Raw genomic sequence first — 14,710 nt, forward strand, 5'->3', positions numbered from 1 at the left:
ACCCATACATACGATATCTATGTGCTATCATGATACTTTATTAATAAATTATGAACAACTGCATTAATAACACTGTTTTATGTGTGCAATTTTTGATAATACGTCCATTTACATGTTCATAAGCTGCTAACTTCAGCGCTGTTTAGCGGTACTTGACAAACAACTGTTTGCTAGCTAACAGTTGTTAGTTAAGCATTGGTGTATAACTTTTAGTGGTTTTCTGTTAGCTAGCAGAGATTGTTAAGGCTAACAAAAAAGTTTTGTGTATACGGCCCCAGATTTCGTGTCCTGCACACTTCAGTCTGCCTACGACCTGACCATGTTGAGGCCGTTGTGACTGCCTGCTGCATATTGCACATCCTCCTCTGTGACCGTGACATGAACGGGGCTGAGGGGGATGTGGAGGATCCTGCAACACATGATGTGACCCCCGGGACATGGAGGAGCGACCCAGCTGTGGGACAACCTCTACCTAGGCTACCTGGCAACACCTCAAGCCTCGCTGCCAAGAGACAGAGAGAGCATATGCGTGACTACTTCAGTTCTCCTGCAGGAGCTGTCCCGTGATAGGACGACAAGATATAGGTAAAAAATATATATATATTCATGGGGTATTCGCTGCATGTTATTGTGGCAAAGTAGCATGCAGTTGATACTTTAGGGTCTATATGGGGCGCCCCTACGGACCAGAGCCAAGCATAATTTTGTCTGTGATAGAGGAAAACTCTGTTCATAGAGAAATGATGACACTTTTATACTACGACTATCCCTTCGTTATGCTGCCCCCAACCCCTTGATACTGTCCTGTACCATTTCTCTGAATATTCATTTCCTTTTTTCGCCGACCCTGTGGCGGGGGAAAAGAATGCTACCACCAAGTCTTTCCACTTGAGTCGTAAAAGGCGACAAAAAACGGGACGGGGGGTTGGGATTAGGATTCCTACTACCTGTAGCCCCAAAAGGGGACATTCCTTAAAAAAAAAAAAAAAAAAACACAAACAAAAAAAAAAAAAAAAAAAAAAAAAAACAAAGTGAAGGTACAAGAGGATCTGGAGTTTTCAACCTGTACCCTAAAGTTTTGGGTCTTTTAATGTGCGTGGATGTGGTACAGATGAGAGTATAAGGGAAGAGATAGGCAGTATGTTTGTGAGAAGAAAGATGGATGTGCTGGCTTTGAGTGAAACTAAAATGAAATGAAAGGGCAACTGTGAGTTTGGGAGTGTAGCTGGGAGGTACTCAGGAGTGAAAAGGGGATGAGGGAGAGAAGGGGTCGCTATACTAGCAAGTGAAGAGATAAGTGAGCGGGTAGTGGAGTGGAAGGAGGTTTCATCAAGGTTGATGTGGATGAAGGTGAAGCTGGGAAGGGAAATGTGGGTTTTTGTATGTGCGTATGGACCTGGTAGTGAGAAGAGCGTAGAGGAAAGGGAGGCTTTTTGGGTAGATATAAATGAATGCATAGAGGGATTAGGGAGAAATGACAATGTAATTGCATTGGGAGTCCTTTATGCTAGGGTAGGAAATTAACCAATAGACGGAGTGATTGGGAAATATGGAGTTCCAGGTAAAAACCGTAGTGGAGAATTGATGGTGGAGATATGTCTTGAAAGAGAGTTGATGATAGCAAATACAGTGTTTAGGAAGAAAGTCAAGCATAAGTACACATGGGAGAGGGTGGTGGATGGAAGGGTGGCAGATAGAGCGTTAAGGGACTATATAGTGGTGACCAGGAGTATGGTAGGAAGAGTTAAGGATGTACATGTTCTAAGGGGAGAGAGTGGGGGAATATCAGATCATTTTCTGGTGGAAGGTAAATTGAGAGTGGAGACTAGGTGCAGAAAGAGGAAAAGAGCGGAAGGTAGGGAGGTACTTAGAGTGAACTGCTTAAATGAGGAAAAAAAGGAGAATGAGTATAAGAAGCTGAAAGAGGAGTGGGAGGGAGTAAAGGATAAAGTAGAACTAGGAGTGGAGGAGGAATGGGGATGGTTCAAGGAGGGAGTCATAAGGCGTGCAAAGATGGTGTGTGGAACAAGGAGGGCTGGAGGAAATAGAAGGAAGGGTAGTGAGTGGTGGGATTAGGAAGCAAAGAAAGGTGTAGAAGAGAAGAAGCAGGCATTCATAGATTGGCTACAAATTAGGACGAGGGAATCGTATGAGAGGTGCAAAATAAAGAAAAGGGAAGTTAAGCATAAGATAAAGGAAGCAAAGAGGAGAGCAGATGTGAAATAGGGTAAGAGTATGACAGAAAATTTTGAAAGTAATAAAAAGATGTTTTGGAAGGAAAATAAAAGAGAAAGTGGAGGCGAATGAAGTAGAGAAGAAAAGGTAAAAGGTGCAGATAGAGAGATAATAATGGAAGAGAAGGCATAAGAGGAAGGTGGGCAGAGTATTTTAGGGAGTTGCTAAATATGAAGGAGGATAGGGAGGGAAAGGTAGTTGCAGTGGAAAGCGCTAAGAAAATGAGTGATGAGTGAGGAAAATGGAGGAGAAATAGGGAAGGATAAAGTGAAAGCAGCTGTTAAGATGATGAGAGCAGGTAAGGCACCTGGTCTGGATGGATGCCATGCAGAATGTCTGAAGAAAGGAGGTACAGTTATGGTGGACTGGCTGGTGAGGTTATTTAATGTTTGTTTAAGAGAGGGTAGAGTGCCGGAGGGGTGCCTGTATACAAGGGAAAGGGGGACAAGTGTGAGTGTAGTAGTTTCAGAGGAATCAGCTTGCTAAGTGTAGTTGGGAAGGCTTATGGGAGGGTCTTGATTGAGAGGATTAGGAGAGGAAGAGAGGGAGTAATTGGTGAGGAACAGTGTGGGTTTAGGACAGGTAGGGGTTGTGTAGATCAGATCTTTGTGGTAAGACAGATATGTGAGAAAGCTATAGGAAAAGGTAAGGATGTTTTTTTGGGCTTTTATGGATCTGGAAAAGGCTTACGACAGAGTAGAAAGGAAGGCAATGTGGGAGGTACTGCAGTTATATGGGATAGGAGGAAAGCTGTTAAGAGCAGTCAAGAGTTTTTATGAGAGCAGTAGAGCTTGAGTTAGGATTAGAAATGGAGAGAGTGAATGGTTTGAGGTAAAGGTGGGACTTCGTCAAGGATGCGTTATGTCGCCCTGGCTGTTCAATCTTTACATGGATGGGGTGATGCGAGAGGTGAATGCAAGGGTAGTGGGTCAGGGGTTGGAGATGATTAAAGAAAATGGAGAAAAGTGGGAGGTGAGCCAGCTGTTGTTTGCTGACGACACTGTGCTTCTAGCAGGATCAGAGGGGGGATTGAGGAAGTTAGTGACAGAGTTTGAGAAGGTGTGTGAAAGAAGGAAGCTGAAGATAAATGTGGATAAAAGTAAGGTGATGAGATGTACAAGGGGGGAGAGTGACAACAGGCTGGAAGTGAGCATTAAGGGTGAAAGACTGGAGGAAGTGGATAATTGTAGATACTTGAGTGCGAATGTGACAGGAAAGGGAGGAGTGGGGGTGGAGGTAGAGTGTAGATTGAGAGAAACGAGTAAATGCCTTGGTGGATTGAAAAGTGTAATGAGGAAGAGATATCTGGGAATGGATGCTAAGAGGAGGTTATATGAAGGAGTGATTGTGACAACAGCATTGTACGGGGCAGAAACATGGAACATAAGAGAGGAAGAGAGAAGGAGTTTGAATGTGTTCGAGATTAAATGTCTGAGAAGTGTGATAGGGGTTACTAGGCTGTATAAAGTGAGAAACGAGGAGGTGAGGAGGAGAACAGGGGTGGAAAGGTAACTGGGAGATAGGGTTGATGAAAGAGTATTGGGAAGGTTTGGACACATGGAAAGAATGAGTGAAGAAAGATTAGTAAAAGAAGTATGGAAGGCAGAGGTGGAAGGAGTGAATATGAGGGGGCGTCCTAGGATGGGATGTGTCACAACTTTGGGGTTGTGACGCACCGACTATTTATTCCCAAATTTCCGACTGTTTTCAAACCGTAGTTACCAAACACTTTCGTTCAAAACTCTAGCCGATATAGTAGACTTTACATTTTTGTCTATTCGTCTCTTATCAGTTGTCGTTTCCTCTACTCTGTAGAATTGCCGGAATTCTTAAAGCCTTTAGCAGCTGCTTTTTGTTATTTTCCTCTCCATTATCCTTATTGATTGTTGCGCCAGTTTGGCCGTCAGTTGTGAAGTCTTAACGAGTTTAAAGAATTACCTATCCATAGGAAGTTTTCCCGCCCCTTTTGTTCTCAGTGTCCATCTATGTCGAGGTCCAGAGATATCACGAATGTTTCCATGATTTGAGCTTGAAATATAACAACCTCACAAATTTATTGTTTCACCATGGAGTCGTAACAATATCATTATGTGATTAGTATTTCAACCAAGCGTTACCTTGCAAATTTGTATCAACGAGTCAAACTCCCCATCCCTGCGCACTTGTCACTTCTCATATAGATTAAGTAATTGGGCTAGTTGATTAGGCTTGTTAGGATTTATTATCCTCTCTCGTCTCTAGTGATTGTCTCAAAAGGGATTACTAGAAACGATTCAACTCCCACAGACACATTATACTCCATACCCTTCGGAAGCAATGATTCGAAATCAAGAAACTTGACAATATTGTACGACGCCAAGCCCGCGCCCCACGTTGGGTATCAGCAGTTATGTGAGAGTCCTCAAAGGGTGAAGTACACGTCCCGAGCACTCGGACGAGAGACTTGTTCCTACCGCATGGACGGTTATCAAAACTTTCCATCTCGTTCCCGACTCGTGTGACCATTAACTTTACATTACTCGAAACAATTTCGTAATCGAAGTGACGTTCCTGATCTACGAGGAATGGATTCGTGCGGTGTTAAAACCTCCCATCAGCTCTAAGGTTTCACCAAGGAAGGCAGCCATGACGCCTCCAATCCACAAACTATAAGTGTATCACGCATCAGCAGCTGCATCCTACAAGTTTAGAAGTTCATCATCTGTTGGAACCGAAACCAGGGAGTGCAGAATGTATGGAGAAACTCTCGAAAACCAGAGGTATTTTTTGTAAATTTTAGTTAGGAGTCGAGTGCGCAGGGCTAGCTAGGTAAAACCGGCAAGTTATAGAAATTTAATGAACCACATTTCATTTGAGTTATGTGTTCTTGTTTAATACTACATTACTTACATTCAAGTTGTGAAATCTCTTGCTTTCAAATTGTGCTCATTGTGGAATTTAATGAACAACATTTCTTTGAGTCATGTGTTCTCGTTCAATACTACATTACTTACATTCAAGTTGTGAAATTACTTGCTTTCAAATTGTACTCATTGTGGAATTTAATGAACAACATTTAATTTAAGTTATGTGCTCTCGTTCAATACTACATTACTTACATTCAAGTTGTGAAATTATTTATATGCTCTTGTTTAATACTACATTACTTATATTCAAGTTGTGAAATTACTTGCTTTCAAATTGTACTCATTGTGGAATTTAATGAACAACATTTCATTTGAGTTATGTGTTCTCGTTCAATACTATCGTATTTATAGTTTACAAATTTCATTGGTACAGTCTGAGAACTTACTTGTTTCTGTTCTCAGACATTGGTAGGCTGAAGTTGAAGTGAAATCTTGATGGCTTCCTATGAGAACCGTAAAAGTCCTAAGCCGAGGTTTCTTGAGAGAAGCGTCTGGTACCAGTGCTGAAGGTAATCTGACGTTCAGTTGACGAAAAGCAGTGTCGTTCGGCAGGGACTCTTGTTGAACGTCTAGACCTCCTAGAAGACGTAATCCACCACCAAAATCTCCTAGATCTTCATCTACCGCCTCTACACATACTATCAGCACTGCACATATGCATCTCGGTGCATATAGGAGTCAAGTGTTACTCTGATCTCACTTTGTCACGAAAGGGTCATCCCGCGGTCAAGCCTCTATTGTTCGGATCAGGGCGTCAACCTTACAACCAGCACCTGGACGCCGGTATCGACACCTCACAAAACCCAAGCGATATTGCCATTAATATTAAAATCCCTTTTCCTACGGGATATGTCCATCCTGTCCAAACCCTCGGAAAACTATAACATTGTACATATGTATATGCAAATTGTGAAATATTTAAAACCTATCCTGATCTCTAATATTTGCTAAAACATCATCTTGTAAATAAATGATATCTCGTTGGCAACCTAGCCACGAGCCATGTACATAAACACCTGTCACAAAATAAAGAAGAAGACCACAGAGAAAGAGCTACGCTGCTCCGCCGTGTTTATCTTAAGCCTCCGAAACGCAACTCAAACTACCAACCACGTTACCAACTCTCATCTTGGACAAGACATAACACTCTTACATGTTCATAAAAGCTTCGAAGCCATGGGACACCTTATCCTTTAGCAAGTTCTCAAAGCTCCCGATTTATAAACCAAAATTACATCATAGGTTTAATAAAATAAAGAGGGAGGGGAGTTTAATTGTATCTTAATTAAAGTTACGATGGTGTGGTTCGCAGTTTCAGGAAAGGTTCCTGAAACGAAATTAAACAAACCTTGAGGAAAATCGCCGTAAATTAAGGTAAAAAATGCAATTCCTTAACTATAATTGCCACAGCACTACATTACTTACATTCAAGTTGTGAAATTATTTATGTGCTCTTGTTTAATACTACATTACTTATATTGAAGTTGTGAAATTACTTGTTTTCAAATTGTACTCATTGTGGAATTTAACCATATTTCATTTGAGTTGTTTAATACTACATTACTTACATTCAAGTCGTGAAATCACTTGCTTTCAAATTGTGCTTATTGTGGAATTTAATGAACAACATTTCATTTGAGTTATGTGTTCTCGTTTAATACTACATTACTCACATTCAAGTTGTGGAATTATTTATGTGCTCTTGTTTAATACAACATTACTTATATTCAAGTTGTGAAATTACTTGCTTTCAAATTGTACTCATTGTGGAATTTAATGAACAACATTTCATGTGAGTTATGTGCTCTCGTTCAATACTACATTACTTACATTCAAGTTGTGGAATTATTTATGTGCTCTTGTTTAATACTACATTACTTATATTCAAGTTGTGAATTTACTTGCTTTCAAATTGTACTCATTGTAGAATTTAATGAACAACATTTCATTTGAGTTATGTGATCTCGTTCAATACTACATTACTTACATTCAAGTTGTGAAATTATCTATGTGCTCTTGTTTAATACTACATTACTTATATTCAAGTTGTGAAATTACTTGCTTTCAAATTGTACTCATTGTGGAATCTAATGAACCACATTTCATTTGAGTTATGTGTTCTTGTTTAATACTACATTACTTATATTCAAGTTGTGAAATTGCTTGCTTTCAAATTGTGCTCACTGTGGCATTCATACTATTAAGATAATTTCTTCAAGTTTATTTGATTAGCCTTGGGTTGTGACTTATAACATGAGTTGATTATTTCTATATCCCCTTTTCAAGATTTGATATATAGACACGCCGTTCAGAGGGGAGTGAGCGTGGTCCCGGTCGGTGACTCAAATCTACTGCACCTTGGCTCCCTCTGTAACTATCCCCCTTCGTCCATTCCTCAAGGGATGAGGATTTTCATAACCCCACATCTACAACTTCTCCTTTTCCACTGTCCAGGGATTCGTGGCAAGATGGATGGATGGGGTGAAAGGGGCATTACAAAAGAGAGGAATGTCTGTGGAGGAAGGACGGGAGAGGACAGAAGATTGGGGTGAATGGAGAGGGGTTGTGTGTAGATGATGCTCTGATGCATGAGGGGGAGTGGGTGGGGGATGAGGGGTGAGGAAGTATGTATGAGAAAAAAATTGACGCAGGCCGAAGGGATTTCTCCCCGTCTTCTCCTTTTCTACGTGGGGACGGAGAGGGGGGTCCCCGAATTTATGAAGCGGCCTTGCTGTGGATGTGCTGTGTTTTGCGACACTGCTTCTGACCCAGGGCAGTGGACAGGATGCAGGGATGACCCGTCATCCAGGAGGTGCCAAGATAGGAGGGAAGGAGTGGTTTCTATGCCTTTTTTTTTTTTTTTTTACCCCCGTGTAGGGTGAAAAAGCCTTTGGTATATGTATGTATTATTAGAGTGTATGTTGGTTTTTTTTTTTTTTTTTTTTTTTTTTTTTTTTTTTTTTTTTAACAGTTTGTCAATGTGTACCATACATATAACTATTGAAGTTTTGGATGGATATTTTTTCATTAGTCTTATCAGTGAAGTAAAGTTAAGGTAAATGGTTTTTATTTTCCGTGGCTGACTATACCTATAATTACCCATTGTAGTAATACCAGCAATAACCCCAACTTAAACAATCACACACATAAACCATCATTACCTACAGCATAAACGGTAAAAGTAATAGTATAAATTATTGAGGGTAGGTAGGAAATGGAAACCACGGATGTTTACATGACAATGTAATGCACGTTTTGTATATAATACACAGTATAATATGGCACATAACAAAATGCACATAATACAACAAAAAGGCATGAATAAGGACCCAACCACATACCACACTACTTTTTACATGGAGTGCTCAATTCCGGCTTAGGAGGCCCAGGTGTGGGAGGAACATTAGGACCTGGGGTGCTGGGGAGAAAAGAAACATCTCCCAAACTGATCTTGGGGAAACTTACATTAGGGAATGAAACATAATGAACTTCAAGGGGCGTGGAGGAAGGCCATTTGTTGTTTTGGGGTTAAGATGTTTCCCACCTGGCCAGATGTATGGTACTGCTGTGGCTGTAGGGACTGGGTCACTGCAGGCTGAATGACTGTAGGTGGCTGCTGTGGGGGTGCAGAGGTGGTTGGCTCCGTGGTAGCATCCATGGCGTAGCGGGTATGTGCCATGTAGCTTTGGAGTGGGGGCCCTCGCTTCCCTTCTTCCCAAGTACTCGCCAATGCAGACCACCTCACAGCCAATGACGACAGCTCAGTCAAGGTCCAGGTGCGTAAAATCGCTGGAATTTCAGTAAACTCAGATGCAAGTTCATTCAGCTTACGTCTCCAGTACTGCAGCGCTGCACTCTCTCCCTGCACCCCTGGATTCAGCACCCCCTCCAGCAGGCGGTTCGCCTGCTCACCTTGGGCTAGCAGCTGTGGATGAAACATATATCTAATCATACATTGGCAAAAGTGAAGTACGAAGGGTCATTAACTATCTACAAACCTATAATACTATTTTAACACTCTGCAGTATATACAATATATAAATTTTGTTACATGCACTTTTCAACGATGGTAACGAAAACTTACATGCTCCAGATATGCTGTCCTGCTACCGTCCTTCCCCTTCCCATGACCACTGGAGGGACAAGGCTGCTCCAGCGCGGGGTCACCACATGTGGCACTACGGTGCCGTCCGAGGAAGTGGCAGCGGCCTCAGGCGGCGCAGCAAAGACACCACCCTCAGCAACAGGGGTGGGCGCAGGGGTAGACTCCACCATTGCCTGGGCGACCGCAGCCTGAAAATACAGAAAGGGGATTAAGTAATAACTATAGCAACAATATATTGTTAGTTGGACATATTAATAAACAGGTACTTTCGGTGTCATTATTTCTTTTATTCTTGCACCCAACAATATTTCGTTTGCATTTTATATATATTTCTTAAGACACACTTATTGCAGACAAAACATATACAAAATCAATTGTTTTACACATACCTGAGATAAACCGATGGTCCTCGTCTTCCTCTGCCTCACTATGTGGGCCTCCATAAACCCAAAAATCTGCCTTATCCATTTTTCCCTCTCGGTCAAGGGCTTGGCCGCCCCTGCACCACTCTTGGTAGGTATCTTCGTGATACGACCAAATCAGCCACGAATTGAGTCGTACCATGTCTTCAACTGGTCGCCAGTCAGTGTGTGTGTGTGTGGGGGGGGGGCTCCAAGGTCCTGGCTTTTTCCTCAAACGCCCTCTTGATACGTTCCTTGTCCTTGTGTTCCACACACTTCTTGTCATAAATAAACTGGACCTCGAATTCAAGCCATTCCCCCAGCAGGCGTTCGGTGCTAAACAGGCTGCTGTGGAAGCTGGGCCCAATGCATGAGCACGTACATGCTTACTGCAAGGGCACTGACACAGCAAACAGTCTAGCAACACTTCTCAATGCCGTCAGTGGCACACCGTCCAATCGTGGTCTTTTTGGACTTGGAAAAGTCGTTTGAGCTGGCCAGTCCACTAGTGATATTAGACACTCTTGCTCGCATGGGTGTAAAATGCAAGCTGCTTTCTTGGATTGCTGACTATCTCAGTCACAGATATGCGAAAGTGCCGTCACACAACTCGAGCTAGGCCTATATACTCGCCGAAGTTAGCAATGCTGTCGTGCATGGCATGGTTGGAGCGAAAGTAGTTGGGGTTTTTCTTCTTTAATTTCTGATCCTAGTCTGATACAATAACTGTTGGCACCCCAGAGAAAAACTCTGGAGGTTGCCGTATTTTCCTAGTTAAAAATTACAGAAGGCAAAAGGGAGCGTTCCCCACGAAAGGGTGCCCAGTGGAAAAGATTGTAGAAAGGTGGCACGCTTGAGGGTTGCCAAAAGGGGTTTCGATGTGAAGACCGTTGGAGATGACCTTTGACCTTGTTCGTATCGAATCGCCTCGAGTTTGTTTAGCGTGTTCTGACTGATATGTGGGTTTATCGACGTGCTCCCCATCTCGGAGTGCTTGGCTGAGAAGGCCTCTTGTTGTCTCTTCAGTCCAAGATGAGGGTATATCACATTGGCTCGGCCAGCTACCGTCACCGTCCCGGTGACTCTATACTTATAGATTTAAAAGAAAAGAAAAGAAAACACAAAACAAGGTCCTTGTTCAAGGCATTGGCAAGAAGGTTATACACACATACGTTTGGCATACGGGTGTCGTAAAGGAATTATACAAGAACAGAACACGTGAATAACTTAAGGAAACTTAATTGTAAGAGTAGGCGGAAGTAGATATTATTTCCGTTCACCCAGGCAATAATATACATCTATGAAGGTGTGGCTCTATTACGAAGACTATAGCGGGGATGTGGCAAGGGTGGGTTGTCCTCTGTGTCCTGCGTAGGGGGAGCTTGAGAAGGCACAGTTTCCATGTCTAGGCCACGGGAAACTTTTTATGTGATCTTTATGCAACAGGGTATCCATCAGATTTTGTAAACTAAGTGCCTTTACCTTATTCTTAGATTCATGACCAATGATGCGATAAGGTCCAGAGAATTTAGGTGAGAGCTTGGAGGTGGGTGTGGGGTTAAGGGCGTAAACAATGTCTCCAATATCAAAGGTATCATTTGTGGCTGATTTGTTGCGCAAACGGACCATTTCGTCCTTCGTTAGATGAAGGGAATTATGTATTCTTTTGAATAGGTGATTGAAATTAGCTACTTTGACCTTTACAAAATCATTGAAATTATAAATGGGCGGTAAGTCTGAAAAGAGTAGATCACATGGGAGCTGTTTGTCTGAGCCAAAAAGAACAAAAAAGGGGTGACTCCGATATTGACTTATTTACCACAGAATTCAAACACGCTTGAATCATGGGGACATGTTCATCCCAGGATGGTTGAAGATCAGATGCAAGATGTCTGATAATATTGAGAATCTATTCTTGCGTTCAACTAGGCCATTTTCTTGATTTGAAAATAATCGCAAATATGCGAAAGAATCTTATTGTTGACCTCACTCCCGTTGTCAGAAATTAGAATCTTGGGTCTCGTAAAGGGGCATATGAGTTTGTCAATAATTGTCTTTGCTATGTGTTGTACTGTCTTGTCTGGTACAAGGTCCAAAATCTAGAGAAATGGTCGACACAGACAAAAAGGTACCTGTTTCCAGTATGTGTAAGTGGTAACTTAAGAAGATCAATAGCGACTGTGTCGAATGGTTTAGAAGGTGTAGTGTAAGTTAGAATTGGAACATGACCGCTAATATGACATTTGTGACTCGCGCAAGGGTGGAAAGCGTCAATGTATGGGTGTATATTCTTCTTCATTGTTAACCAGAAATAGTGCAATATTGCCTGATTAACGCATTTCTCCTTGCCAGGGTGTGCAGATAGGTGAATCGTGTAAAAGTTTTAAGACTTCTGGAATGAGATCTATAGGGACTACCAGTTGGAGCACCGATCTGTTGGATTCCTGTTTGTTCATTAGTGTTGTTTTATGGCAAAAAAGTGTCATCCACTAGCGTGTAATTGTCAATATCTAGAGGAAAGTTGTCTGTGTCAGATGCAAGCGCGGATCCAGGGGGGGGTGGGGGGCTGAAGCCCCCCCCCCGAATTTGTTCTTCCATGAATCATTGTAAAGATGTCATTTAATCGATTTTAGTACTTTCTGATGTTTTGCCAGGCCCGGGGGTTAAATATCCTTGTTTGCAGTGCGATTGGTGCAGGAGAAGGTGGTATCATCAGTTTCTGGAGTCTTCGCCATCATGATGGACGAGACGACCGACGTTTCAAGGAAAGAACAGGCCACCATTTGCGTCCGTCACTTCAGCGGAGGTCAGCTAAGGGAGGACTTCCTTGGCTTTGTTCACGCCAAGGATCTGACTGGGGAAGGCCTGGCTCGCCTCCTGCTTAGCACAGTAAAGAGTGTCGGCCTCAACATGGGCAACTGCCGTGGCCTCTGTTTTGATGGTGCCAGTGCCATGATGGGAAAGTTTCGCGGGTATGCAGCTGTGGTAGTGCGAGAATACCCGCTCGCAAAGACGATTCATTGTTTCAGTCATCGTCTCAACCTCGTCTTGACCAAGGCCTGTGACACCAAGGAGGTAAAGCTCGCTCTCCAGACTCTCATCGAGGTGTATAACTACATCTATTCCTCAAACATGCGCTCGATGAGGTTTACTGAGCTCGTAAAAGACCACACGTCCACGAAGCGGAAGAATCTGGTCAGCCTCTGCGCTACTAGATGGGTTGAGCGACACGACTCAGTCATTGTGTTTATGGAATTCCTGCCAGTTATTGCCGTCTTTCTGGAGAACGAGAGCAACTCGGACGCGACGGTGGGACTACTACTGATAGCAATCCGAGAGCCACGCTTTCTGATTGGTCTCGCCGTCGCTGAGTCTGTGCTAGCTCACACTGTGGAGCCGAGCCGAGCCCTGCAGTCCCCTATGGTCGATCTAGTCTCAGCGTACGCTACGATTGGTGATGTGGTGACGCATCTAAATAAGACCCGGGAAGGTGCACTGACCAGCTTCCAGGACATCTTCAAGAAGGCAGAGGGGCTCCTCCTGGAGATCGGTTCATCACACGACACCATTCCTGTACCTCAAGTTTGCAAGCGCCAAACGCAGCGAGCGAATTTACCCTTCCAGACAGCTGAGGAGTATTACCGAAGATCTGTATGTGTCCCATTCCTCGACCATGTATTGACTGAGCTGCAGACCCGGTTCGGGAATGATACTATTCCTGTTGGCTTCAAGATCAAGAATCTGCTCGGCAGCGCTGACGGAGATGTTGCTGCTGTACTGGAAGCGGCAATGGTTTATGAGGCTGACATCGAGACCTTGAGCCTCGTGAAGGCGGAAGCAGAGCGCTGGTATTCAACAACAATGAAGTTCGAATCCATTGGAGATGCCCTTGCCCACGCCCAGACCCAAATGTATCCGAACCTGGCCAAGCTCCTCCGAGTTTTGATCACGCTCCCAGTCTCAAACCCAGAGGCCGAGCGTTCATTTTCAACCCTGAAGCGACTGAAGATCTACCTAAGGAATACTATGGTTCAAGATCACCTCAACGGCCTGGCGCTACTCGGCGTTCACAATGAATTCAACATTGAAATTGTAGCAGTGTGTCGATGCGGAAAGTTGAAAAACGGGGTCTTGCTTTCTTGATTTATTAGCAAGCCAATGTAAACAAACAAGCGACGTCTAGAACGTCTTCGTATCAATAACTTGACATAAACAAAAGATGTCTACATAGGATTCAATTAGATACACACGACTAAAAGTGCTGTATAGGATCTAAACCTATTACAAAGTATAAAACATATGAGAATCACATATATAAGGAATCTACAGCACCAGTATACAATTCTTTAACACCATTTACATGTATATAAAAATAATAATAAGACAATTAATCTCAATTTACCACATCCCTTTTCCCTTATTGAAAAAGGAGTATCCATAAGAACATAACTGAAACATTTATCTTTATAACACCACAATTATAGATTCAATCTATCAGGTGGTTTCACAACTCTGCTAGATCTTCTAACTGGTTGTGGACTTGGTACATTCACAGCATTATCATCATTATCAACATTTACAGAGGAATTTTCATCAGCCTTATCCATTACTTTTGAACTATCAGGACAGTGTCCTTGACCTGAAGTTCACATAGGCACAAAAGGTTTACTGCTACCCGAGTTATCTTTACGTACAGTATCATTACTGGGAACAGTTGGTGTATATCTGGGCATTAGTTGATCAGAATGTCTTTTCCAAACAATGTTTCCAAAATCTTTTAACATCACTTTGTAGTTTCTCACACCTAGAACTTCAATTACTTTCCCTTCCAACCATGAATGACCTTTGCCATAATTCTTTACAAAAACAGCATCATCAATCTTATATTCAGACTTCTCAAACTTACACTCTTTTTCCAAAACCCTTTCCTTCTTATTTTGTGGTTTAATTTTCTCAATAATACCTCTGAAGTTTCTGTTAAACATTAGCTCAGCTGGAGCTTTACCTGTGGAACAATGAATTGAACGTCTGTAGTTATACAAAAATCTACAAATTCTGGTTCT

General features: G+C 42.5%; 1 protein-coding gene across 1 annotated transcript; it reads left to right on the forward strand.

Annotated features, from left to right (window-relative positions):
• The first annotated feature begins 11,754 nt into the window (after positions 1 to 11,754).
• On the forward strand, positions 11,755 to 14,301 carry LOC143017545 (zinc finger MYM-type protein 1-like). The gene is made up of 3 exons (XM_076172335.1): positions 11,755 to 11,794; positions 12,331 to 12,842; positions 14,272 to 14,301. The coding sequence occupies exons 1-3, from the start codon at positions 11,755 to 11,757 to the stop codon at positions 14,299 to 14,301; spliced, it is 582 nt and encodes a 193-aa protein (XP_076028450.1).
• Positions 14,302 to 14,710: the final 409 nt, after the last annotated feature.

Source organism: Oratosquilla oratoria, chromosome 32 (assembly GCF_046742065.1).
Source record: "Oratosquilla oratoria isolate Oo_2021 chromosome 32, ASM4674206v1, whole genome shotgun sequence".
Classification (NCBI taxonomy): Eukaryota; Metazoa; Arthropoda; class Malacostraca; order Stomatopoda; family Squillidae; genus Oratosquilla; species Oratosquilla oratoria.

Bases quoted from the DNA above. Each gene is read 5' to 3' on its own strand.
- LOC143017545 (XM_076172335.1), top strand. From the start codon at position 11,755: ATGGTCGACACAGACAAAAAGGTACCTGTTTCCAGTATGT. The intron at 11,795-12,330 runs GTAAGTGGTAAC...CCTTGTTTGCAG, and splicing joins GGTACCTGTTTCCAGTATGT to TGCGATTGGTGCAGGAGAAG. The intron at 12,843-14,271 runs GTCAGCCTCTGC...TTGAACTATCAG, and splicing joins CCACGAAGCGGAAGAATCTG to GACAGTGTCCTTGACCTGAA.